Source organism: Thunnus maccoyii, chromosome 11 (genome assembly GCF_910596095.1).
Source record: "Thunnus maccoyii chromosome 11, fThuMac1.1, whole genome shotgun sequence".
NCBI lineage: Eukaryota > Metazoa > Chordata > Actinopteri > Scombriformes > Scombridae > Thunnus > Thunnus maccoyii.
In genome coordinates, this window is record NC_056543.1 from 21,790,105 (window position 1) to 21,815,694 (window position 25,590).

The 25,590-nt window shown below is 40.8% G+C and overlaps 1 protein-coding gene across 7 annotated transcripts; it reads left to right on the forward strand.

The window, feature by feature from the left end:
* Window positions 1-1,285: 1,285 nt before the first annotated feature.
* Window positions 1,286-24,284, forward strand: pou2f1b (POU class 2 homeobox 1b). Of its 7 annotated transcripts, none has more exons than XM_042426382.1 (14): window positions 1,286-1,331; window positions 8,553-8,618; window positions 9,380-9,471; window positions 11,519-11,698; window positions 12,898-13,015; window positions 13,147-13,238; window positions 13,443-13,616; window positions 14,596-14,737; window positions 14,868-15,022; window positions 15,485-15,673; window positions 15,947-16,061; window positions 16,175-16,508; window positions 16,618-16,706; window positions 17,574-24,284. In XM_042426382.1, exons 1-14 carry the CDS (start codon window positions 1,286-1,288, stop codon window positions 17,837-17,839), a joined length of 2,058 nt encoding a protein of 685 aa, XP_042282316.1. In that variant the 3' UTR covers window positions 17,840-24,284. The 7 variants fall into 7 exon arrangements, with proteins under 7 accessions (XP_042282316.1, XP_042282319.1, XP_042282320.1 ...); XM_042426385.1 differs by having other exon boundaries at window positions 15,488-15,673; XM_042426386.1 differs by having other exon boundaries at window positions 14,877-15,022.
* Window positions 24,285-25,590: the final 1,306 nt, after the last annotated feature.

Sequence of the window (25,590 nt, forward strand, 5' to 3'; positions counted from 1 at the left end):
ATATTCATCTGCGCATGCCGGTTTGTTTACATCTGAGGTTGTGCATAACTCAGCATCTGTTCATGCTAGAGAAGTAGTGTAGTAACTTAATAGATGTTATGTTATAGTTCTTCATGTCTGAAAGTTTCCGAATTGCGAAGATAAAATGACCAGATCCACACTGAGCAGTATTGATGGATTACCGCTGGATGATAGAGACTTACATACTGTAATTCCTCACACAGTTACATGTTGTAATTGCATTTTTTACCATGTGGAGCTGAACATTTGGTCCAACCAGCCTTGCTCTTTTCATGCTCTTTTCATCCAGTTGCTTTTGCGGATCTGAAACAGTCTCCAGGATGACGATGTTGATAAACGCTGTAAATCAATTTGTAGTAGTTTCACAGCTGGGATTACTCCATGGACACTTCTAGATTTTCCGAGTCTGGCAGCAACAGGTCCAACTATGCAGAAAAAGTTTTCCTCTTCACTCATCAGGAGCAGTAACTGCAGCAACACCAGCAATTTCTCTGAGCTAACCGTTACTGTATGTCTTTCAGTCATTTTACCTCCTTTCTGTGTACTCCAGCTCAAGTAAATATGCTTGGCCATTCAAAGTGTAATGACTCATGATCGTCCTCATAATAGTCCATGGGATAATATGTCATTACACTTAGTTTTATTAGTTTCATTACAGTCTAATGGCTGTGAAAGTCATCCTCATACATGTAAACAAACTGCATGGATTAATATATGGGTGGTTCGGTTAGCCTGTAAGCTGCCCCGGATACAGATCCCTATGCAGTTGGCCATAATGCTGCTACAGGCAGCTAGTTCCTGTGTTAAATGTTACTTTCTATGTCAGACACATATTATAATAACAATTTGAGCCAGTCAGTGGCAAAAACAAACACTTTTAGTGGACATACTTTGACATGTGCAATTGCCCTAAAGGATTACATTGCAGCTCGTCTTGGGGCAGCTGGATGCAACGCTCTTGCTCAATACTGGTCCAATTTTAAAAATTGTTGTCCTCATTAGTCACTTAGAAACAAAATGATGGGAAAATGGGGTCCAGGTTGAAAAATACCGAAGTTTCCCTTTAAGGTTAAGATAAGGGGCCAAGGAAGGCATGTCAACTAGGGTCCTCACAACGATAGAAAGACAAAACCAGTGTGTGTGTGTGTGTGTGTGTGTGTGTGTGTGTGTGTGTGTGTGTGTGTGTGTGTGTGTGTGTGTGTGTGTGTGTGTGTAGCAGCAGTGTGGTAGGCTCAGGGCTGGGATTTCGGGTTAAATATTCAAAATGGCGGACGGAGGAGCAGCGAGTCAAGATGAGAGTTCAGGACCAGGTAATGATTACAGCATTTTACATATTCATACTCATATTCAAACGGTGTTACAATTTATGATAAGCGGAGTACAGACAACACGCAGATGGACGGACAGATTAGGATGATATTTAGTCCTGTTTCAGCTCACACAGCGAGCCAACTGTAATTTGACAGAGGAGGAAACGAGCAGTGCGACGGTGAATTACATGGAAACATGCCTCCCCCCTTTGTGTGATTACACGGCCGTACGCCGCTACATATTCATACCTCTGTCGACAAATACGGTTTAGCATATTTTATTAGTAATCGCCGACGTGACTCTGGTTCATATGTGACATATTTAGATATTTCAGTAACGCAGTTTGATTGAAATGAGGATGCTAGCAGCGTTAGCTCGCCTGCTAGCACCGCCTTGGCTTTGTGTTGATGCACACAGCGGCTTTTGAAAGAGGTTTGCATATTCATTTGAGCGAGCCGGGCAGTGGCTTGTTTTCCTTTTCAAGCGCTACTTGCGGGGGACAAATAACCCGAAATGCTGCAAACGTGTGTTTTGTTAAATACAGTGTCAGCTCGGCTCGGCGTGGTATTTTTTATACAAGAGCGTTTTTCCCCCTCTTCAGCCTTTTGTGCTCGGCCACAGCGAAGCCACCACGGCAGCCTGTTGTGTTATTCATGCGGGCCTGCCTCAACCAGAGTGCGGGGTTCAGCATGTTCCTCCAGCCGACCAGGAGCCGGAGCTCCCCTGGCGCCGCACAATCAACGCACGTCAACAGTTTGTGGCGATAATGAGCGAAAAGCTTTTCATAAAATAAGACGTGGTTTACTCAAATTAAAACTGTTGTCCTCAGAGTGGCGAGCTGGCTGCCTCCTCTAACTTGGTCCAGTCGTTTAGAGGCTAACTTTGTTTTCTGCAACTCAAGCTTATGTTTATGCAGTTAAACGCAGTTTGATTGAAGTTGGGCACTTTTATTATTTGAAGTAGGAGTCTTCTGTTCTGTGCTGCTCTGTTCATCCATCTCATTAGAATATTTCATTTATTTGTACAACTTTTCATCATCATGCCCTTCGTTGTTGCGGCAGTTTCTGACCGACCGAGCTTGTGCTGAATACAAAGATTGTACCTGTGTATCCCCCCCCGGCACAGGGAGGGGTGGTGAGGCCCACTTCCGGAAGGCCACAATAATAACAGGCAGGGCAGTCATACTATTCACTCTGCCGGTTTCATGACCAGGCAAGACACAGCTTGATGGCACTTTTTTTTAACTCCATGTGATTGAGTTTGCCATTTAGGAACCAGTTTGAAGACTGTTGTAGTAACACTGCAGAGGATGGGCTTTGTTTCATGTCATACAGGAATCTCTTCTTTTTGGCTTTAAAGTTAAAGCCAATTGTATTTGTATAGCCCAATATAAATCACAAATTTGCCTCAGGGGGATTTCACAGTCTGTACAGCAATACAGCGTTCTTGGTCCTCAGACCCTCGATTCGTGGAAGGAAAACTGTTAAAAAAAACCTTTAACGGGGGAATAAAATAGACCAAGAAACACAAATTACTGAAATATGGCATGGAGAACAGGAAACATGTAACTATTTTCATAAATGTATAAATATGATGCACTCTGGCCATGATGTATTCAGTTTGGGGTTTTATGCAGTTGCAGGGGTAAACGCTGAGGAAGACATGCCTATCTTTGCAAGTCAAAACAGGATATTGAATGCAACTGCAGTTTCTTGTCTTTCTGTGCTTGACTTGTTTTGATAATGAGATTCAGCTTTATGTATTGGGGTGATTTGGATAGTATTATTTGTGATGTAAATATACTAAACTTACACCCCTCCTATTTTGTTAGTAGGGGTGAGAATTACAGGGTAACTATTGCCCACAGCAATAATAGTATCACATTACAGGTTATTTTGTGATATGGCAAAATGGTACTAAAAGCTGTCCTTTATTTTAAGCCAAACCAAAAAAGAGGTTTAAGTATTTTATTTTATCAATATTTAAAGGATGTTGTCTAAATTAAGTTTATGTTTAAGTTTTCTGTTTGTTAGCATTGTGTGAAATTATACCCACTGTCTGAATATAACCTCACTTACTTAAGAAAAAATATAATTGACTTATTAAGCTGTTCTACATAACGAACAGATGAGAAATAAATCTTGCATCCTCACACTTAGGCTACTTTTCTCATTTAATCAGTTTTACAGTTCCACCCTCATTCCAGCCTTGTAGTTCCATCATGAATATTCATTGATGTAAACACAGCTGTTATGAATAATGCATCATTCGCAGTAATAAATTCAAGACATGCCATCTCAAAAGTACTGAGGAGGCCTCCATGAAGGCTCCAGTCAAACAAGCTTTTTCACAGTGGAGGAAGAAAATCATAACTAATAAGAGCAGTGTGGTGTGCTCAAAACAGATAAGTGCTTGTTTCTGGTGATCTGCAGTAAAGTGAGTCATTCATGACTAAACAATGCAAAGCGAGACTTCCTTATTCTGAATATAGCAAGGTAAAGCAGATGTTAGGCTAAAAGATTGTTTGTATGCAAAGGATTTCTTTCTTTCTAACATACTTACCTGTGACATTATGAGGATTTGTATTTAGGTCAGTATGTCCTCACACTATTGCAACATAGTTTTACACTGTTGTCAGTACAGAAATGCGTCAACATATCTCAATACCCTAATTATTGTGATATGATCAATTTTATCACATTAAGATTCATACTCCTAATGAACCCCTAGTCTTAAGTATTCAGAAGAGGTACAAGTATGTCTTCAGGAAATACCCATGAGTACAAGTCAGGATCTAAGATTGTGTGCCATGTAGGGTCGGGAATTAATCTACAAAATGGAGGCCTTCAGGAAATGGAGACAAAGGCCAAAATCACTCTGTGTTTACCATATTGTGATGCATACATATTTTCTGTGTGCCATTTTATTCAGTGTGTAAACTTATCCAGTATAAAGTGCTTTCAAAAATAACAAAAACAGCAGCATTCATGGTATGTACGCTACTTTCTGCTGACAATCCCGTAATTTAATGCGCTGCATTTTATAGATGTGAAAATGACTGTTTTGTGTCTCCACAGCAGTCAGTGCAGATGCAAAAAGATGATGATGATAATTAGTGAGTGTCCAAAATCTCAATTTACTCCTCACTATTGACTAAACTATTCAGTGTCTATTATTAAGGGAGTGGTGGATGAGGGAGTGATTTTTGGACACCGCCACAGCTGTGTGGGTGACCTACAGGTTGTTACATTACTAAGCAACAATTGCTATGTTGTCCCTGATGACTCTCATGTGTCTGCCATTATTAATAGCATCATTTTAATGAAAGGTTTTTAAGCTACAAACCAGACAGAACTATTTTAAAAGCCAGTGCATGTTGTGGAAACAGAGGGAATATACAGTCTATTAAAGAATATTGCTCTGCAGTTGCAATCATGTGCCAGCTTTTTAAAAAGATGAGGTAAACAGTCATGATCCTTGGTAAAACCTGAAAAAAAGTTGTTTTTTTTGCTATTACAAGAAAGTGAAGTGCACACTACATGAATAACCAGCAGTTAATGCAAATATCATCTTGCCAGGCATTGAATTTATTTGAGAGTTTGCACCAAGAAACTGTTGGTGAGGTGGCTGACCTCTGCATGTGCTGATTGGAAGAGAGATGCATATTCCTACTCGTCACTCCCTAGAAACTTCACTTTCATTTCTTTAGATTAAATTTTCCACCTACTCTGTAGACAGCCGGCTAATGACTGCCCAGGAGAATCTACGGTAGCGTACAGTTGAATTAGCCCCATCACTGTTTATCAAATTACCCTGTGTGTTCATTTGTGGGCTCAGTATAATGTTGCTGTTTCTTCACTCTGTTGTCGGATTTTGCTGGTGACAAGTATTAAATGCTATTTTTAAATTGGATATTTATAATGATTCTGCGTTGAACTAGCAAGCTTCATGCTGTTTTGGTTATTAATTCCCTCAAACTGAAAGATGATCTGTTGTGACTATACATCCTGACGGTTCCAACATCTGCTCAGCGCTCAGACCTGCTCAGACTTGTCCAGATTTGGAAAAAGTTGTCTCGATGTATTCTGTGTGTAAGATGTAGAATATAAGTAGTGGAGGAGAATGTGGATTTCCTAATTAAGTTTTGCTCTGTCTCACATCGAATCTCTCCCCTCACATTAACAGCTCCCCAGTATTCAGCCAGACTCCCCATATAACGGTGCTAATTAGATAACTATTTAAAATTCTCCATGCAGGGTAATAATATAACGCATTGTTCCATAGCAGGGTTTTGCCAACCATTCAACCAAGTAACTGTACATGTGTTGAAGTACACTGCTGATAACTGCCTTTGCATTCACTTTGTTTTCTCATTTGGTTGTATGATGTGATTGTGAAAGAGGTCAGAAGGACAGACTCATTTCTTGACCCCCCTCAACCACACTTTGTTGGAATGACCTCTTTCAGATTTCTTACACCAGTGTGGCATCTGTATGTTCCCTGCAGTAGCCACCTTGGTAAACAAAAGGCCTGCAGTTAAAGTAAACACTGTGTTGTTCGGAGGGATCAACAGCGGAGAGTGGTGTGGAGTTTAGTGTGGTGTTCATTTATTGTCACGGAAGGCAAGTTTATTTGTATAGCACATTTCAACAACAAGGCAATTCAAAATGCTTTACATAAAACATGAAAGGCATCAAGTTAGAATGTAAAAGCAACACAGGGCAGTGATTTCCTTAACAGGGGTACTTATGCAGGTGCTTAAAGAAATTATGATTTATGTAAAAAAAAAAAAGTATACTCACATATGTGTTTAGGAGGAAATTAAACACACAAATAAGATTGGTGTCAGCCTGATCTTTAGTATATTTATTGCCATTATAATCAATAAACTACCGGGTATGATTGGCCACAAAAGAGGTAAAAATACGATTCTGGTTGAGCTCTTGAGCAGAGACACTGAAACATATTGCTGAAAGTAAACTGGTCTAGCTTCTGCCACTCCAAGTCACTGTAGTATGAATATCTAACTAAACTAGACAGAGCCTAACTGGCAACTTCAGGATCATTATGTCTTATAATAAAAGTATTATAACAATATCCATTTTTATGTAATTAATAGTGTTAAATGATATCCGATTTATAATCAGTTCAAATAAATGCAGTTTTAACATGAAGGGTCACTTGAACTCTTTTCATGGTACATCTGACAAAAAAAGGATGGGAACCGCTGTTTTAGTGTCTGGTTGTCCGTCATAAAAACACACTGCTGTTTACAAACAGCTGCCAACTTTGCTCGTGACTGAAGACTTGTCTCTTATTTCCTCATACTGCCGTTTCTGAGAAAGGTCTGTTTGTTTTTCAGTATTCACTGTGTTAACGCCACCAGTGCCCTCTTGGCATTGTTTGATTTGGTCAACAAGTATGTAAATGCCTTTCTTTAGGCGGTGGGGATAAGTGAAGAAGTTGATTACAGCTTTAGCCAGGAGAAGTTGTTGTGGAGTTAGATGGTAAGCCCCTTTCCCCTGTAGACGACAATACCGCTCTACATTCCAGTCCAGTCATTCTGATTCACTGGACACCTGTGCTGCTCCATGGCAAGGCTGTTTCCCCACTGTATTAACTCTCAGAGCCTGGTGAAAATGAATTTAAAAGGGCTCCAAAATGAAATACTAATGGAATGTAAAGCTAATCTAAATATGCTAATCCCCTAACACTTCATAAACATAGACAGCAACAGCCCACCACCCACTCTCTGTAGTTGCTCGCTGTGGAATGCTTTAGCCACAGGGGGTCTAGCAGTAATGACAGGCTTGTGGTGGATTAATGTGGAGTTATTTATTTCCGATTGAGCGAATCCCCCTCCCACTAATAACCCAGACCCCCCCCTCCTCCCTTTTTAGCAGTTTGGCCCAGTCTCCATGACTCCTGGAGATGCTCCGAACGAGCAGTCTTAGACTTTTTTTTTTATTAATGCGATCCGCCTTGCTAACATGCCCAGACCACCGCCGACAGGCCTCACACTGCATTCTGGGATATCTTCAGCCCTTTACCTGCTCTTAGCTAATTACTTTTTAGCCGTGCACTCGCACAATAATTGGTCTTGTGCTGCTGCTTCCCCTCCCTCTGCTGCACCGAGTGCTGATTTGTGCACTTTTTTTCCCCTCTCTGTGTCGTCCTTATTCCCCTGTTTTTTTTTTTATCGTCCTCCAAAAGCCATCCAATTAATATGCTAATGAGCTGATAAATATTTATAGGGGTTTAAATTATGCAGAAAGCTTTCAGAGCCTTGTGTGAAATGCGTCGCTCGCAGGACTTCAAAGCCTTGCATTGCTAACGAGGAAGGGGGCAGATTTGCATACGGCTTTAATCAGCTGAATACTGATTATGCTTCATTATAGAGTTGGAGGGGGGGAGCCGGGTTGGAGGAGGCTGCCAGCTGCACTTGTCGTTTGTTTCATTCCAGCAAGAGAGGGAGAGGGTGAACTTTTTCAGAAGTACTGACAATCTTGGCACAGGAGAAAGAGAGAGAGAGGCAAGGAAAGAGGGAGAGTGAGTGCACTGTAAAAGAGAAAGGGGCTGAGCTATAAGAAAAGAAAAGAGAAAGAGTGCAGACTGAGGGAAGGAGAGCTGTTTGCCTAAACCCTGCTGGCTTTCCCTGTGTGCGTATCCTGGTGTTGTTCAGTGAACCGTGTGGTGGACAGTGCCACTGTGTCTGTGTGTAGCTCTGGTTGTATTGAACTCTGCTCGTTGACCAGTGGAGAGTGAAGAGAGGGGGGAGTGGGAGGAGGAACTGAGTGCCCGACACCCTGTCGGTGGGTTTGCCCAGCACAGGCCGTTTTCCTTGATAGGCTCTGCAACCATGCTGGAAAACACGGGTGGAGCAAAAGCGGGTGAGTTTTTGATGAGGTCGTGATGGAGCTCAGCTGGGTTTTATTGTTGCTTGCCGTCCTTGTGCGAAATAGGAGAAGCCAAGCTGGCACACTTTGCATTTTTGTGTTAACAAACAATTTTTTGTAGTGTTGCCCTTGACTGTAAAAACCATTGTATTGGTGGTTAAGTTTGCTGGATCATGTAGTTTGCTGCTTTGAACCGTGAATGTGATCATGCGGTTATGGGATATATTGGGGTGACGAAAGTGAGAGCACTCCTTAAATAATTGAGAAAGAGCTGTTATGTTTTAACTGGCAGTCTCATTATGTGTCTCTGTCTGGCTCTTCCAGATGCTAAAGTGAATAATCAGTCAGAAACTACTAAATGTGCAATGGAAAGTGGTGACGGGAACACCGGTGAGTGACCTACAGCTTTTTTTTTTTTTCTCCTGCTTTTTTTTTTTCTTTACTGGACTGGAATCAGGGTGTCGAGTTTTACCTACTCATTCAACAGGTTTCAAATTCTTAGCCAAAAATTTCAATTTTTGTGTTACTGACTCATTTTTGAAAAAAAAAAGAGATGGCAGCTTTCCAAAATCCTTGTGAGCAGTTCTCTTTTTCAAATTAATTGTTTACCTCACAGGGCAGTTTCCCTTATTTGTGCCTAATGAATATCACACTAATTTGCTGCGTCTCAGTGCTTCAGTGATTTTGTGATGAAAATGATCAAACTGAAAGTTAACGTTGTAGATTCACTGCACAGTGTTATATGTGTATTGTGCAATGATGAATTAAGTAAATATTAATGACACTGTATGCTTCCCATTTCCATGTAAGCCTGTAGTGTTAATATTTAATTCTGTGATGATTCGCCAGCCTACATTTGAACAGATTCACGCAGCTGTGTTGGATCACTTATATATATATATTTATATTATATATGCTGTCATTTTAAAAGTATGTTTTTACTCAAACCCAGTCTTCATTTCACCTGAAAACTGTGCTGTTTGTTTTCCTTCACTATTCTTCTGCAGGGTCACTGTGGGCTTCTAGTATTGTGTTCCTCATTCTTCTGTTAAACCAACAACAGTGTAGATTATGTTGCCTGCTAAACCACGCTCAAAACATCTTTGAACTGCTCTGACAACATGTTTCATGTATTATATTTCTGTCCGTAGGAATCCAAATCAATGGATTGGACTTTCAGAGGCAGACGGTGCCAACCACAAGTGCAATCACTAGCGCACATGCACAAGCCCTCCTCCAACAGGTAACGCGTGAGGCACACCACCACCACCACCACCACACGAGCACACACTTTATCTTCAGCAACTTTGTGCTCCTGTTTTTGTGGGAGGAGCAGATCATTTTTAGATTTAGTGACAGTTATTTTTTAGATAGTTTTTTTTTTTTGGCACAATTGAACAAATACACAAAAATGACATTTACAGTGTAATTTAAGTAATTTACAGTGCAGGGAGAGGCTGAAAACCCAGTCGGCTTATTTGAATCCACACCTAAATAATGTTAAAAATTTCACAGTGTTATAGAGAACACAAAATCAACATACAGAAAATAACATGACTACATAATATGACACAGATTAGTTTTACAATGAAATATGAAGTTTGAACAGAGGAATGTTCATCTCCACTCATATATGCACAAGCAGAAAGAGTTAATTTAAATGAGCCAGGCTCTCCTGGTGTCGCCTGGCAACAAGGCAGATTAATCAACCCTGTATGCTAATTAGCTGCTCTGCGGTTGCTCGGAAACAGATGGCCGAGAATATGCAAATCTATGCAGAATTTACATGCACTGCATAACAGTTATTTTAATTAGCATCTCAACTCTCCCCTCCCTTCCCTTCACTTTCCATGTCTCTGAAGGCTGCGGCACATTTTAAATACCCACTTTCTCACTCCCTTTTTAATTCAAATCCTCTCCCTGCCCAAAGACTGAAGGCTCATTCTCAGGAAAGCCGCTCAGGTAGCACAGAGATATAATGTTTCATTGTGTTTTCAGTTTTATGCTTTTTAAAAAATTAAACTGGTAGTTTTTGTCTGAATTAAATATTCTTTCAAATTGCTTCCAGGTAAGAGCTTCTCATTTTTTTATGATAACAATAATAATATTTAATTGATTAGCTTACATGGTCAACAATGCTCAGTTATGCCTCTAGGAAGGTTTCCTCTAAGCCCCGTCTTTGCTTCACCTCCACTAGTCTAAGTCGGAAGACTCGAGTGCTCTTCCGACCTCCGTCCAGCAGAGCGTATTGCCTCAAACCCAGCTAATGTTGGCCGGGGGACAGATTGCAGGAGTAAGTGGCCCGTTGCCTCTCTGCTTTGAGTTAAAACCAGGTTGTAGCCACGTATCTGAGGTGACACCTTAAAACATTTAACCCTGGCTGAAAAAGTGGGTGATGAAATGATCGCTTGCCCTGATTCTGTGGCTAAGGCTGGTGTCTCCTCTGCCTGTTTGCCTGTTCATCCTTGTGGTTGTTAGGCTTATGTTCAAATTCCTCCATAACAGAAATGTTTGGACATAACCTCGGTGTGTCTGTACACTCGTGATCAGGCCAATCACGTCACATTGGCTACATTTCATTTCCATGTTTCTCCCATTTACAGCTCAGGCCATGTTGTAGTTGCAGTGATCAGTCGGGTTGAATGCGGCCGCTTTTGTGCTGTGCGGGAGTAGATGTGCATGTGGGTTTGAGTTTGAAACATTACATCAACATGCTCATTTGCACTTGTGCCTGGCTCAGCTGCATGAGTCTTATCCCCATTTGCCTGTCTGGGCTCATATTAGTGTTGTCACGATAGTCAAAGTTTCAGTACTAATTTGATACCTATGTGAAAAGTTTAATTCAATGGCATTGTGACCTAATGTATTCATATGTAACGTAAGATGGTAAATCCACTTCACCATCATCTGTACGGGTGTGTACTGTCAAGTTGGCGTAATAAAAAGCTGTTAAATAGTTGTTGGCAACAGCATCAAACACTGCAGTCCACCTGTTGTTGTTAATAAAACTCAAGTGTTTTTCTTTAAGTACTTAAAGACAGATCTCATGCCAACATGCCAAGACTATTAATATAATATTACACAACTACATTATGTTTTTTTTGTAAAATGTTGCTGTGGTATTATAATGGTTACCAATATGTTGGATTTTAAACTTTGCACATGTATCAAACCCAAAACTGAGGTATCATGACAACACTAACTCATCCAATGACACTTGAATTGTATGAATCCTACTTACTTATGTCTTTCTCTTTCCCCTTTTCCTCTCTGTAACCTCCTGTATTCAGTTGACCCTGACCCCAGCACATCAGCAGCTGTTGATCCAGCAGGCACAAGCTCAGATCCTGGCTGCAGCCGTGCAGCATTCAGCTAGCCAGCAGAACAGCACCACTGGGGCCAGTATCTCAGCCTCCGCAGCCGCACCCATTACCCAGCTACCCCTGTCACAGCCAATCCAGATTGCTTCTGTAAGATCACACAATCAGCCATCAACCAGTTGTTTTTTTTTTTTCTGCAACTCATAGAAACAATATTTTAACAAAACTTCCTGTATGTAAACTTGTAGCCCTGAATTCTTTTTTTTTTTTTTTTTTAATGAAGCTGACTGAATAATGTGGATACCTGAATTCTATTTTCGTTGAATTATTTTAATTGTATTTCACTTTTGAAACAGGACTTAGTTTTTGATTAATGTTTTTTTTTTAAAACTAAACTAATGTGGATGAAGATGTAAGATAGTTGTTATCTGGCTTTAAATTAGTTGGGTAAGGATTTTAAATCAAAATTTTCATTATTGTGAAAATTATTTGCACTGTAGGAGACATCCAGAGTTTCTGTGTTGAGTAAACAAAAATCAGGTTTAAAAACTACATTCATAAATGTACTGCATCTTATTTTAAAGGTATACTATGTGAGATTTTCCTTAAAAAAAAAAAAAAAAGGATAGATTCATACAAAAAAAACAATTAGAAGTGTGTGGTGGTGTATTTCTCCACAGAGACCCTGACCCTGCCTGTATTTTCTTATTATTTTGCTGTGTGTGGGACGCTTCTGGGTGTCAACTTTTGGACAGTGGGTGTGTAGCCCCCAGCCAATAACAGCACGCAGGGTGTGAAGTCGGGACTAAAAATTTAGCGACCAGGTTACATCGCTGTCTCTGTGTCTCTCCTCTGCTCCGCCCTGCTCTCTATCTCGTGGATGTATAAAGAGCTGCGGGTCTGTGTATCTGCTTTACCGAAGGCAGGGCCGATCTACACACACGCAGAGCAGAGAGGCCACAGTGGACAAGATGAAGCTCTGCATTCACACAAAATCCCACAATGCGGCACCTGCGCGGGTCTGGGCGTGTTTATTTGTGCTTTAGAACGTAACTGCCGTGAAACAATCAGAAAATAACATTTTATCTGTTTCACGGCTTTGTTCTTGCCAGCACTGCTCGCTCTCTTCAGTCAATCTATAGCTCGCTCAACCACCCCTGCCGCTGCCAATGCAGCATTTGCATATATTTTCCAATTATGACAAAGTCGGTTGTGATGGTGCCACAATTAAACTTTGGGTGATGAGAGCTCATAGCCACAATGCTGCGGTGATGTAATTTAGTCTGGTATATGGTGTAAACATCTATTTTTACAACATCATTCTAGAGGCCATTTGATTTGTCTTGCAGCAGCTACAGCAGCAGAATCTTGGTCTGCCTCAGTTTGTTCTCGTGCAGCCAGGTCACCCGATCGCCACATCACTGCAGCCTCAGTTCATCATCTCACAGACACCGCCTGCCCAACAAGGTAAGCGCTACAGGGGGTTGCACTGTTTGATTTACATGCAGAATTAAGAAAAGATTTAGTTACCAAGTATGGGATTTATAATTGAAACTTTCTTTTTATCTTCCCTCCCCTGACTGTCTTTCACTCTGCAGGCATATTGCAAGCCCCGGGTTTTCTAACTCAACTACCTCAAAGCCAAGCTAACCCCCTGCCGACTCAACAAAGCATCACCCTCACAACTCAGGTTGGTAATGATGCAAGCATCTCTTTTAAACTCTGAAAAATGATGGCATTTCTTTCAGCTGTACCAGGTGTTTGAATAAAAAACAACTTTTATAGACTGACTGTGCATTTTGTTTGACCGCATGTTAATCTCCTACATTACTGCGTTTTTATTTTCCTTCTCAGACTCTTAATCTTAATTGTAATCACATTTTGTGTTTTGCAGCCTGCAACTCCAACCCGCACAACAGCAGCCACACCTATTCAGACCCTGCCCCACAGTCAGACACCACCCAAACGGTTGGACACCCCCACTCTGGAGGAGCCTAGTGATCTGGAGGAACTGGAGCAGTTTGCCAAGACCTTCAAACAGAGGCGTATCAAACTGGGCTTCACGCAGGTGTGTGTGTGTGTGTGTGTGTGTGTGTAAGACTAAATACATTTGATTGATCATTAAGGGTCCAGTGATTTGTAATTCCATGTGTTTTGCTTTTGGCAAATGAACATCAGTGGATAATCTCATGTCATGTTCAGATTCTTAGGCCCAGTTCACACTTTGCATTAACATGTGTCTCCACATGTGTCTAAAGTGACCACTTGTGATCAGATCTCACTTCCCCGCTCAATATGCAAATAAACATGTACATCATTTCCGTTTGCAAAGACCAAATGTGGTGCAGAGGAGAGCAAAACTCAGTTAGGAGCAGCTGAGATTGTCACTAAAATGAAAATAGCTGATCCGCCTTAAAGGTCAGTCCACCTTTAGTGAGCCTAACCCATTGTCGCTAACTTTGGGACTAAGCCTTCTTCACTTTAATCAGCAGGTGGCAGGCAAGACACGGGAACTTGGCTTAGGTCTTGTTGTAGCATTTATTCACTGACAAACAGCCTAAACTGTGCACACACTGCACTGCGACGTTCACAGCTGTACTGCTAACTTCATACTCTGCTCAGGTTGCCTGGCGTGAATGAGTATGTACTTCCGCTTCCGCAGAGGATGTCAGTTGAGTAGGTGGTCCTTCAATGTGGCCCAGGACACATTCAGTATACTCTGCTAAAAGAATGTGGCCATATACAGCCCAGACCACCTCTGAGTGATTGGATCGCATTGCGTCCTCAATGCGCCTAGTACAGGTGTGCGTTCACACCTGTACTTGTGCACTTGTGATTGGATCACCCAAGATGCATTTTAATGCTGGGTGTGAACAGGGCCTTAATGCATATAGCAATCATTAACAACATATTGGTGAGTCTTTTCCTGCAATACCTCCCTGTAGAGAACCAGAGTGAAATTGCTCATGATGCTGGTGCTTACATTATTCATATTTCTCTGTCCCTTCATTCTTGGTCCGTCTCTCCGTTTCTCTCCTTCTCACCAGGGGGATGTTGGCCTGGCCATGGGGAAGCTGTACGGAAACGACTTCAGCCAAACTACCATCTCTCGCTTTGAGGCCTTGAATCTGAGCTTTAAGAACATGTGCAAACTCAAGCCATTGCTGGAGAAGTGGCTCAATGATGCAGGTTTGTCCCTGAACCCACCCAATTGACTGCTATCGAGGCAATTGCCACGGGAGTAGTAGTGTGGGCACGGGCTGTGTATCTTTACATTACCTTGTCTTTACCTCCCTCCCCTTTCTTTGTGTCGGTGCTGTTTGTGCAGAGAACCTGACATCTGACCAGGGCCTGTCCAGCCCCAGTGCCCTGGGCTCCCCAGGCATGGGCATAGAGGGGATCAACCGCAGACGGAAGAAGAGGACCAGTATTGAGACCAACATCCGAGTGGCCTTAGAAAAAAGCTTTCTTGAGGTGAGAACAGTTAACAGTATTGACCTGATCAGAGAAAATGAACTTCCCATCAAGCAAACATTAGAGGTTAGATGTTACCTGTTGTTGTGTACCGTGCCAGCTAAAAAATGAAGCAGTTTTTTTTTGCAATATATTGGTATATTTTCGAGAGAGTAGGATTTGAAATAAAAAAGGAAGTTTGAAACATAATGAGCATATGAATGGAAAGTGGAGCAGTGGATTATGCAGCAGGAACGGTTTTGGAGGTTTCTATTCTGCCTTGAAAACTTGTCACTATTGTCAGGAAACCCCAGTTGTAGTTTGTAAGTATGTAATGTTATCATGGTATAAATCTTTGGTCATAATGTCTAACCTTTTAATAGATGTTATCTGAAATAAAAATGACATAAGCTGTGCTTATAGTGACAGAAGTAGTCTCCTTAGTGCTGACAGGGCATCTCTGGCTTCTTTGCCCTCTTCAAGCAGAACCAAAAACCTACCTCTGAGGAGATCACCATGATCGCTGACCAGCTCAACATGGAGAAGGAGGTGATTCGGGTCTGGTTCTGCAATCGCCGGCAGAAAGAGAAGAGGATTAACCCCCCGAGCAGTGGCAACAGCGGAGGAGGCAACACCCCCATCAAAACCATCTTCACACCCAGTAGCCCTTTGGTAAGGATAGACACAACTTGCTCATAAGTGTTTCTTGAGGGATTATTCTTTAAGAAGTAAAGGAAAGATTGTCACAGGGTCACGCATATTTGTCACTTGTATTTGGAGGCTTGTCACGACATGTGGATATTTGTTCATTAAGCTCTTATAATTGGTTCTTTGGGCAAAGCTGCCATGACAAAAGGTTTATTATATTTGCGTGTGTAGCTGTAGCTAAATGACTCTCTAACACACATTATCTCATTCAATCCTCCCTCCTATTCTGTTGCCCAGGTGGCCAGCACAGCAAGCCTTGTGAGCAGTCCAACTATTAACACACCCACCACTCTGACTGTAAATCCAGTGATGCCTCTCACCAGCACCAGCGTCTCCAGTTTGTCTTTCACAGGTGTGTGTGCTCAACCGTATTTGCTTTTAGGAAAGTGTTAGAATTTTTAGAATTTAAGGTTAACTTTGTCGTGTTTTGTCAAATAAACCCCAATGACCCACGTTTCTCCAAAGGCACGACAGTTGGAGCCACAAACACTGCATCTGTCATCTCCACTGCACCTATGGTTACCACAGCAACCAGCTCTCCATCATTAAGCCCGTCACCAATGAGTATTCAGTCCACGACTGCAGAGAGTAAAGCTGGTGTTCATGCGCATACCGTCGTCACCCAGGCCCCGTCGTCTATAGCCACCACTTTAGGGACGGGTCAGGTGATGGTGGCGACTTCAGGGCTGTCTGCGGCGCTGCAGGGTGCCCAGTTACCCACCAGCGCCAGCCTTGCTGCTATGGCTGCTGCTGCAGGGCTCAACCCAGGACTGATGGCCCCCTCCCAGTTCACCCCAGGGTTAGTATTGGGCATGTTCAAACAGGTCCTCCAGTTATCACTTCTGTGGATTTCACTCAATTGTTCACGTCCTCTTTATTGATCAATATCCTTTTGTCTGTGTGTTCAGGGGGGCCCTGCTCAGTCTGACTCCTGGTGGCCTTGGCAGTGCGCTGAGTCCTGCCCTCATGAGCAACAGCACCCTTGCCACCATCCAAGGTGTGTAGCAATGTCATGACAATACATTAACAACTTACTGTACAAATATCTTGTAGTCTGCTACAGAAATACAGTTTCATAGGTAGTCACATGGGATGGAGCAGAGCTTCCCAACCTGTTTGTACTGCAGACTGTTTTTATATTGACAAATTGGTTGCAGATGGGCTGAGAAAAGACAGAGCAAGAGAAAGAGAGGGCAAGCTTAAAAACCAAACCAGAAGCTGATATTAACTTAGTTTGCTCTGTGTAAATATTTATTTACTAAATTTGAAGAGTACGGATAGACCTCTCAGCAACATCCAGGATGTGTCCTCACACACATTTTGTGTACTTCTGAATGGCCTGTTAGTTTCTGTGCCTGTGAAAAATCAAAGAACTTCCTCAAGTCCCTCTGCAAGCCTGCAACCTGAGGGTTGGGAACCTCTGTTATGAGGACCAAACCTGACTCATTAGGAAAAACACAAATTAATGAATCAATAAATAAAACGGTGAAATAAATTCAAGAGTATATCAATGAACAAAAAGTAGATGAAATATTTCTAACACATACAAAGAAAATTAAAATCCATTATAGGGTTATCAGGAGAAATAATTACCCTAATTATTAGTATAATGACAACAAAAATTTAATGAGGCCACCATTAATTTGCATATTGTGGACCACAACCATGAGGTTAACGCCACCGAGAAAAAATTTCATCTATGAATATAAAAAATCCTGCTGAGTGGTGATTCGTTTTTAATGATAGAAAAACAAATCCTGCAGAAAGAAAAGTCCTGCAATGACAGTAAAAAGTGAAATAAACTCTGTGTTATTCATTTGATAACTGATATTTGATCATTTGATCATCTGATGATTCTCCACAGCTCTGGCATCGGGTGGGACGATCCCCATCACTTCTCTGGACGGTGGTAACCTGCTGTTTGCCAACACATCTGCTGGTAACACACCCAACCTGGTGACCACGCCGCTCTTCCTGAGCCCCCAGAACCTGTCGCTGCTCGCCAGCAACCCCGTCAGCCTGGTGTCCGGGGCGGGGGGGCTGCAGCTCACTGCTGATGCTCATCATCAAGCCACCACGGCTGTGCCTGTGCAAGCCTCGACCATTACCACTGCCTCCAAGGCTCAATGAAGCCAGTCAGGCTGCATCCCGAATTAACGCCCTATTCCTCATGTCGTGCACTACTCTCATCACACCATGTAGGGAATAGGGGAGGTCGTTTGATATAGGCTCTGCGCTTCACTAACCACCCCACGTTCTTTCCATTGTATCTATCATTATTTAATCCTTTTGCTGCCACCAAAAAGAATATGACCTCAGATGAGGTTGGGGTTGACTTTCCGTTTTATAGTTTGTTTCCCGTCTTTCTCTTTATGATTCTTGGATGTTTTTTCCACAAACAGTAGCCAGATGGACACTGTTGTCGGCCTGCCGCTCCTCATGAACCTTGACAAGTGTCCAGGAAGAAAATATCCTCGGTACCATCAAGCTGTTCACGTTTTGTATATATGTCTATTTCCAGCTCAGAATTTTCTCTGAAATACTTCTAACCAAAAACTTTAGGATTTTTCTCTTTTAAACATTCAAACTTTACTGATTTTACTACTAATTTCACAATATTCATCATCACTAATGGGGATTTGTGTGTCACCCCATCTTCAATTATCTTCTTTTGGGTTTTTTTGACAGGCCTTGACGTAAATCATATCAAAGTTATATTTTAGAGACTTTTTTTTTTCATTTATCTTTACTGTCTGTAATTTTTTTTTACATTTTCAGAACTTTGTAAGTCTAATAAGTTAAGATTTAACTATCAATTTTTAATCGTGGTTATAAGGCTTTAAAAACAAGTAATAAGTGGCCGATACAAAGGTTATCATTGCTTTAAGGGTCGGAGGGACCAGATGTGTCTCTCCGAGTCTCTCTTTCTGGAAACACTGAGTTTTACATTTTGCCTTGGTGGCGAAGTAGCCGCCGAGCTTTTGTAATATGAAGGTGTTGGTGCGGATTATAGACACTGATAGAAAATGACTGAAAACATAACTGAGAGCTTTAATAAGAGCTGCAGACATGCAGTCCCGTGTTGGATTGAGGATTTGTTTTGGATGGTGATCCATTGGAAAAATGTACATTTATGTTTTGGGTTCAAAGGTAGAAAGTAGAAGTCTGCATGTGTTGTCTACAGCTCAGGCAGATGCTGAGAGTTCAGTAACTGCATGACCCACAAGGCTCTGTGGCTGACTGGTCTGTTTTGAGGAGGACTTGTCAGGGGGGCATGGTCATCGTACCAAATATGTGGTGGCTTTGGCTAAATGGGGTTTATTGTATTGTGTTTTTATTTTTAATAGTAGTACCGTCGTATCTACTTGTGCACAGTATCTGTACCAAAAAACTGGATTGATGAGCTGCAGTCTGCCTGTTTTGGGAGGAATGAAATTCTGTCTTTTTTTTTTTTTTTTTTTTTTTTTGGTCTACAGTCGTTTGACTGGCTTACGTACTTTAAGATATACCAAAAATATTTGTTAAAATAATTGCTGTGTGTAGTCAGTGTAGCTTAGTCTAGTCAATATATTTATGAGTACAGAATCTCTTCATTGTCAACAGAATATAGAAATGCAATATTTTGATGATCATTTTCCAAAGATGACCTTTTTTTTTTTAATTTGACCAAGTGTCTCATAGCTGAACGTTTAATTGGCGGCACAACTGACCAAAAACAGAGGGATTGGCTTGGTTGGAGCTTGAGAAATTAGTTTCCTTTCACTCTTAATGAATTGGTTTTTATCACTGGGGCCTCGCCCTAACGCCTGATCCTGGTTTTTTGTGAGCCGTTTGATGGCTTGTTTTCCTTTTTTTTTTTTTTTAAAACTGTTTTGGACATTTTGGTAGCAGTTTTGGACATTTCTGAAGCATAACGGAAAAGGTCTGTTTTTTGGTTTTGTACTAATATTCAGCCATAAAACAACAGCTTGAACCAAAGTGGTTTTCCTCAGTAGTTGCTGTGCCTGTCTGAGCACATAAGTTGCCGTTTATATGATCTCTACTCTGTACACTGCTGATAAATTATTTTCCTCTCCTCCCACCTCTGTCAATAACTGATATTCCTAATTTGGTGCTGCTGGATAAGGATCACAGAAACTTAGCTTTAACAACTTGCTGCTGAAGCTGCTGGTGGAGTTGAGCTGTTGAGAGGCCTGCATGCTTTCCTATAGCTTTATGACATGTTCTGTGAAAATCAGGTTTTGTGGTGTAGACTCTCCCGTACGGAGGGCTCAACTATGTAAATCCATAGCTCTGATCATCATACTACACCTCCTCTCATCACCAACATTTTGAATTAGCATATTACCAAACAAATATGCTGCTCCCCAAATCTGTCTGTGGACTAGATTTAAAACCTGCCAGATTATGTCTGAGCACTGTTCATGTGCTACACATTCAACTAAACCCCACACAACAGCATCATTGTTCTGCTACTTCCAAATAACAAAATGAATTAGTGCAGTGATTATTCAATCACTGAAACTTTAAGCAGTGAAATCTGTCCATGTTCTCCTCATGTGTACTTCTTTTCTGTTGTTGAATAATTTTGACTGAATATACCTCAGCAGCACTTAAACATAAGGTTCACCCGTAGACATTTCTGTGTATAGAACAGTGTGGAATGTATAAGTACTGTCTGGCTCGCCATTCAAAGTTTATACTGATGAACCATACATAGGATCCATACATAAAAGGACAACCTACTACTGCTATTTTCTAGTACTACTATTTATGGGGTATTTCCAGGTTTAAATATTGTTTAGAGATCCTTCTTGCCAAAGTAAAAGCCTTTCTCTTTGCAGCTCGGCAGGTGTCTGGCTGCTCATGTTGCTGGTTTCCCTGTTATTGAGGCCACGACGGGCCTATAGGACTCAGTCCTGTTCCAGTGCTGTTTGTAGTTACTTAAGAGGTGAACGCGTGCTAGTAAGATGAACCAGTTGCCATCGGCACCGTAGGATGTTACTGAAATATTTATCTGAGGAAAGACTTAAGAATTAGAGAAACGATCTTTTCTTAATTCTATACATATAAATATATATATAAACACTTGTAAGATATTCATATTTTATATTTGAACCAGTATGTTATCAAGACTGAATGTAGTGTTTATCATGCTTACTCAAAAATCTCCCCGAAATCTTCCTTTTTATTATTGCAAAATAGCAAAAAAAAAAATTTTTTTTTTTTGAAAACTGTCAAGACCAAAAAGTAAGAAAAGAAACCTGAGACCACGCCTCAGTGGCACGTGAGTCGCTGACACCTGAGTCTGTCGTGTATCGGTGAGGGCGCTCCTGACGGACAGGTCCTGTGGTTGGCAGGAGAACAGAGACTCTGAAGCATCTGATCTTAATCTTTTACTAGAGTTTTTTTTTGTTGTTGTTTTTATTTTGGTTGAGTCATTGTGGACTTGATTTGCTGTGCTGTCTTTAACAATCATTTGATTTTTTTTTCTGTAATATTACTTTATGCCTTTAATTGTTTTGTATAGTGTGAGAGGGCACGATCACTGGCTTTCTTAGTTTGACAAAGAAGATTAACATTATCATTTATGCCTTATTGTTACGTAGAAGACATGAGCATTGTAGCATTATTGTTGTGTGTGTGTGTGCGTGTGTGTGTGTGTGTGTGTGTGTGAGCTCACCCGGTGCATTGTTTTCACTGAAACAAATACAGTGTACTCGGGGCATTTTGGAGTGTGGGATGATTACGTTGCTACCTATGTTTTTTAGGTGTGACTCAGACAGGTTGACGATACCTGTGAAAAAAAGCTTTACTAATAATTCCAGCAGGTGGGTGTGTGTGTATGTATGTGTGTGTGTGAGTGAGTGTCTTAAAAAGAGAGAATAGAGAGGGCAGTCTGCAAAGCATTATGGTGCATTTTTCCCATCTTCAAGCAGGTGTTTGAGTGATTTCTTTAAAAAAAAAAAAGAAAAAAAAAAGTTGAGACATGAGTACTTATATTTGTTTAAAGTTCTCTACTGGTTAACAAAAGCCTCTGGCCACTGCTGAGCCAGTTTGTGGTTAATAATGGTAAAACAACAGTTTGTGGTCATAGTCTTGACTGTTTCATCTCTACTTATCTTACTCGCTGTCTAACTGTTGATCTACTTGGCACTGGCTTGGCTGTAACGCTTTAGTTTCATTTTGTGATCCAGAGATTTCAAGATGCTCTTGTGGATCAGTCACACGTCAAGTTGTAGTAATGTTGACCCACCACACTGGTTTGCTAGTTTTTAACGTTGATAAGAGGAAGTGTGGAGCACCAGTAAGGCAAAAGGAGCTGTTGTATACCTCATTTCTAACTCAAGACTGAGTGAAACCTGCTTTAATCTACTTAAGAAATAAGAAAAAAAAAATATTTTAAAAAAAATCACAAAAAAAAGACAAAAATACACAAACTTGTGTCATTGGAGAAGCCCGTTCACACCTGTACTTAGTGAAAGGTTGTGGATAAAAGCCACCACCAGGGGGAGACACAATACATACCAGTACTCATGAATGTCTGCTTTCTTTCTATCACAATTTGGTGTTCTTATGCTGCACACTGATGTATTTCAGCATTGTATAGAAATTATTAGTTGAAACTTGAGATGAATATTTTTATTTAGTGTGTGTTTTAATGCTTTCTGTACATCCAGTTTAAAAGATTTCCCCTTCTGAAAAGATGCTTTCTGTTTCATAAATGGACCCATGTTTGAACATTGATTTTTTTTTTTTCTAAGTTTGACAATCCTGCTTTAGTTTTTTTTTTTTTTTGTTAATTTACACTCCACCAAGTACTGGTGTGTTACGTGTCTTCCCAAACGACGGTGCGCTGGCACAGCCCGCTCTCGCTTTCCTATGGTAACAACATTAACCAAAGACTTCTAACTGATTGTATATGAACGGCACCGTCTCTCACCCATCCCTGCCTCACTGCTCAGCATCTAATCCCGGCTGCACGCTCTCATCCGAGTCCTCTCACCTCCCTTCCACCCCCCCAAACCCCCACACTCCTCCCTCTCCTCCCCTCTCGGAAACACTCAGTCCGGTCTGTGCAGCGGTTTCAGTGCCTGTGGGCGGGGATTGGAGGAGGGGAGGGGGGGGTTGAACAGGGCTGAGCGGGCTTCTCCGACAGACATGTAAACGAACCAATCTGGTGGTAGCTGGGTGATGTTTGTTAATACACACTGAGGGTAAATCCTGTGCACACTGTAAATGCTCAGGACTCAATGTCTGTCTGTCTGTCTTGAGCACTGTTGCTAGGATCCACTTTTCTCCCATCCGCTGTCTCTCTCTCTCTCAAGGACTGTGGTGAAAATGCTGTTCCCGCCTCTCACAGTGCGTCTGTCTCCTCCTCATCTGTACACTGTAGTCCCCGGACATAACCCTGTTGTCTCCAGGAATACACATCCTGCGGTTGTTAGATTTCACTGCTGTGTCTCCCTCCCTCCCCTCCTCCTTCCTCTTCCTCTTCTACTCTCTCCTTTGACATCATCTCTTCACTACAGACTCTTTATCAGCTGTGACACTATGCATCATGGTCCTTCACTCTGCATGGACTGTGTCCCTCCGGCTCAGACCTCTGGCCGACGGGCTTCAGTGACACTTTGTTTAATGCTTTACTCCAAGTGAGGTTGTAGGACCTCACAAGCGCTATCCCAAAGCAAAAATCCAAATATTTAACTTTTGACAAATGCAGATACCAAAGATCTCTCTCTGTCCTGTGTCTCTTGTCTTTCTCTCTCTCTGTTTTTCTCTTCCTTCCACCCTGCAGCATGTGTATTAAGAGACAAACCCAGCACTGGCTTTAGTCCTAGCCTCAGTAATTCCAAAGCTTAGATGTATATTTTGGTATATTTCTGAGAAAAACTTACGTGAAAAAAATGTCTGTTTCTCGTTTGTTTGTTGTAATCTCTTTTTCCTGTCACAGCATGGAACTAATTGCAGAACTGTCTTACTCTTGGTAGGTTAAAGATATAGTATTTTTGTATGTTTTTGGGTGTGTCATGTGTGTGATATCAGTTCACAGCCCAAGTGACCATGGCTTTTATCAAGAGATAAAAATGAGGAAAAAAAAAAAAAAAAAGGACGCCAACCATGTACATATTACGTCTGTGTATCTCAAGAAATGCATTCTGTAAAACATTTAACTACTCACATTGGAAGCTTGGGCTCATCTAAAGGAATGTGTCCCTGTTTTTTCTCCCTTTTCTTATTCTGCAGTCTAATAAGAATTAACTTCCCGGAGCTCTAATGTAAAGAGTTCTGCTTTCCATCATGGACTATAATAAAACAGAGGGACACTGCTCTGATCTGACTACAAACTCCCCCCCTCCTCCTCCCTCCCGCCTCCAGTCATGGCGGCATAGAACTGAAAGATTGTGTAGGAGTTTTAAGTATGTGAATCAGGATACATAGTAGATTTTGATGCATTTGTCTGCTGTATTTTTGTTTTGTTTTGTTTTTATACACATATAAAGATAATCTTTTACTGTAAATGTACAGTTCTCTTTTGTTGTAAACATCATTAAACCATTTTCAAGTGTTTTGACATGTGCTTTGACTTTTATTGGGAGTCAGTTTACACGATGAAGCACACCGGTGTGATTATTTACAGCAGGCACAGTAGCCAGAAAATGTATTAGTTTAAAATATTAGTTTTAAACTTTGGAAAACAAGATTTTTTTTTTGCTTTCTTGCTCTCATATCTGTTCGTTAAGTATGGATCTTAGCTTAGCATTTCTTTTTCTTTCTTTATTGACTTATAATCAATTCCAGGTTCTTTTAACAAAATGATTATATACAAAATACTCATCAGTCTGCAGAAGAACAGTAAAAAAAGCCTGAGTTAGAGGGAGTTATTGTTCATACAAAGATTTTAAACAAAAAAACCCAGGTATTAATAGTTTTCACAGCCTTTGTATTACAGGAAAATTGAATCAATGTAGTTTGACCTCCTTTGTGAAAACCAACAAATTAGATTCTTAATGTTAATTTGCTTTTATAAATAAGAAAATTAGCCAATAAAACTAAAAGATTTGTAATATATAGCTGTGAATTGAATTTAGAGTTATCTTTTTTTGGCCCAAATTAATTCCTTCATATTGAATACGATAAGGAGCTACAGAGAGAAAGTGCAGGTTTATATGATGGGTGCCATTAGCTATAGTCGCCCAAAGTCACATTTGAGTTTGAGGCACTGCACAGTGGCAACCCACTGCTCCTAGTACTTTCGAATTTCACTGTTCACAACTTTATGTGTGGCAAATAAAGTACCTTAACCTTTACCTTGATTGGACGCATTTTTATACATGAAGAAAGAGTAAAAACAGGGATTTTAATGTAAAAATGTAAATTTATTTATTTATTTTAACAAACATTTGGCTTATGGAGATAATTAATCCAGAGACACATGCTTAGAACTGGGAAAATGTATTATTAATTGTATTATTTTTTAGTTTTAGGGCAGTTGCTATTACAGGACAGGTTCACAATATTTCAAGTCTGCCCTAAAACAACAGTCAGGTGTCCGTATGAACATGTTGAAACATGTTTTGCTCACGGTAATCATTCCTCCTGCTCATACTGACCATTAAAAGATTATTTCCTAATGCACTTTCAATGTAAGTGATGGGGCACAAAATCCGCAATCCACGTTTCATTCAAATAGAATTTAAATGTTTATCTGACGCTAATATGAGGCTTTATCAGTCTGAGTGAGTCAAATCAGGTGAGTGTCACAAAAAAGAAGCTGGTTATATTCACCTAGTTATATTCCAGCTACAGAAATGTGATATCTTACTTCTTTATGTACTTATTTCTGTTTTGAAGATATTTCCAGAGGCTTAAATAAGAAA

Excerpts from the sequence above, each read along its gene's own strand:
- pou2f1b (XM_042426382.1), top strand. The coding sequence starts at position 1,286 with ATGGCGGACGGAGGAGCAGCGAGTCAAGATGAGAGTTCAGGACCAG. Across the intron at positions 13,617-14,595 it reads TCAAACTGGGCTTCACGCAG|GGGGATGTTGGCCTGGCCAT; the intron begins GTGTGTGTGTGT and ends CCTTCTCACCAG. Across the intron at positions 16,509-16,617 it reads CCCTCCCAGTTCACCCCAGG|GGGGGCCCTGCTCAGTCTGA; the intron begins GTTAGTATTGGG and ends CTGTGTGTTCAG.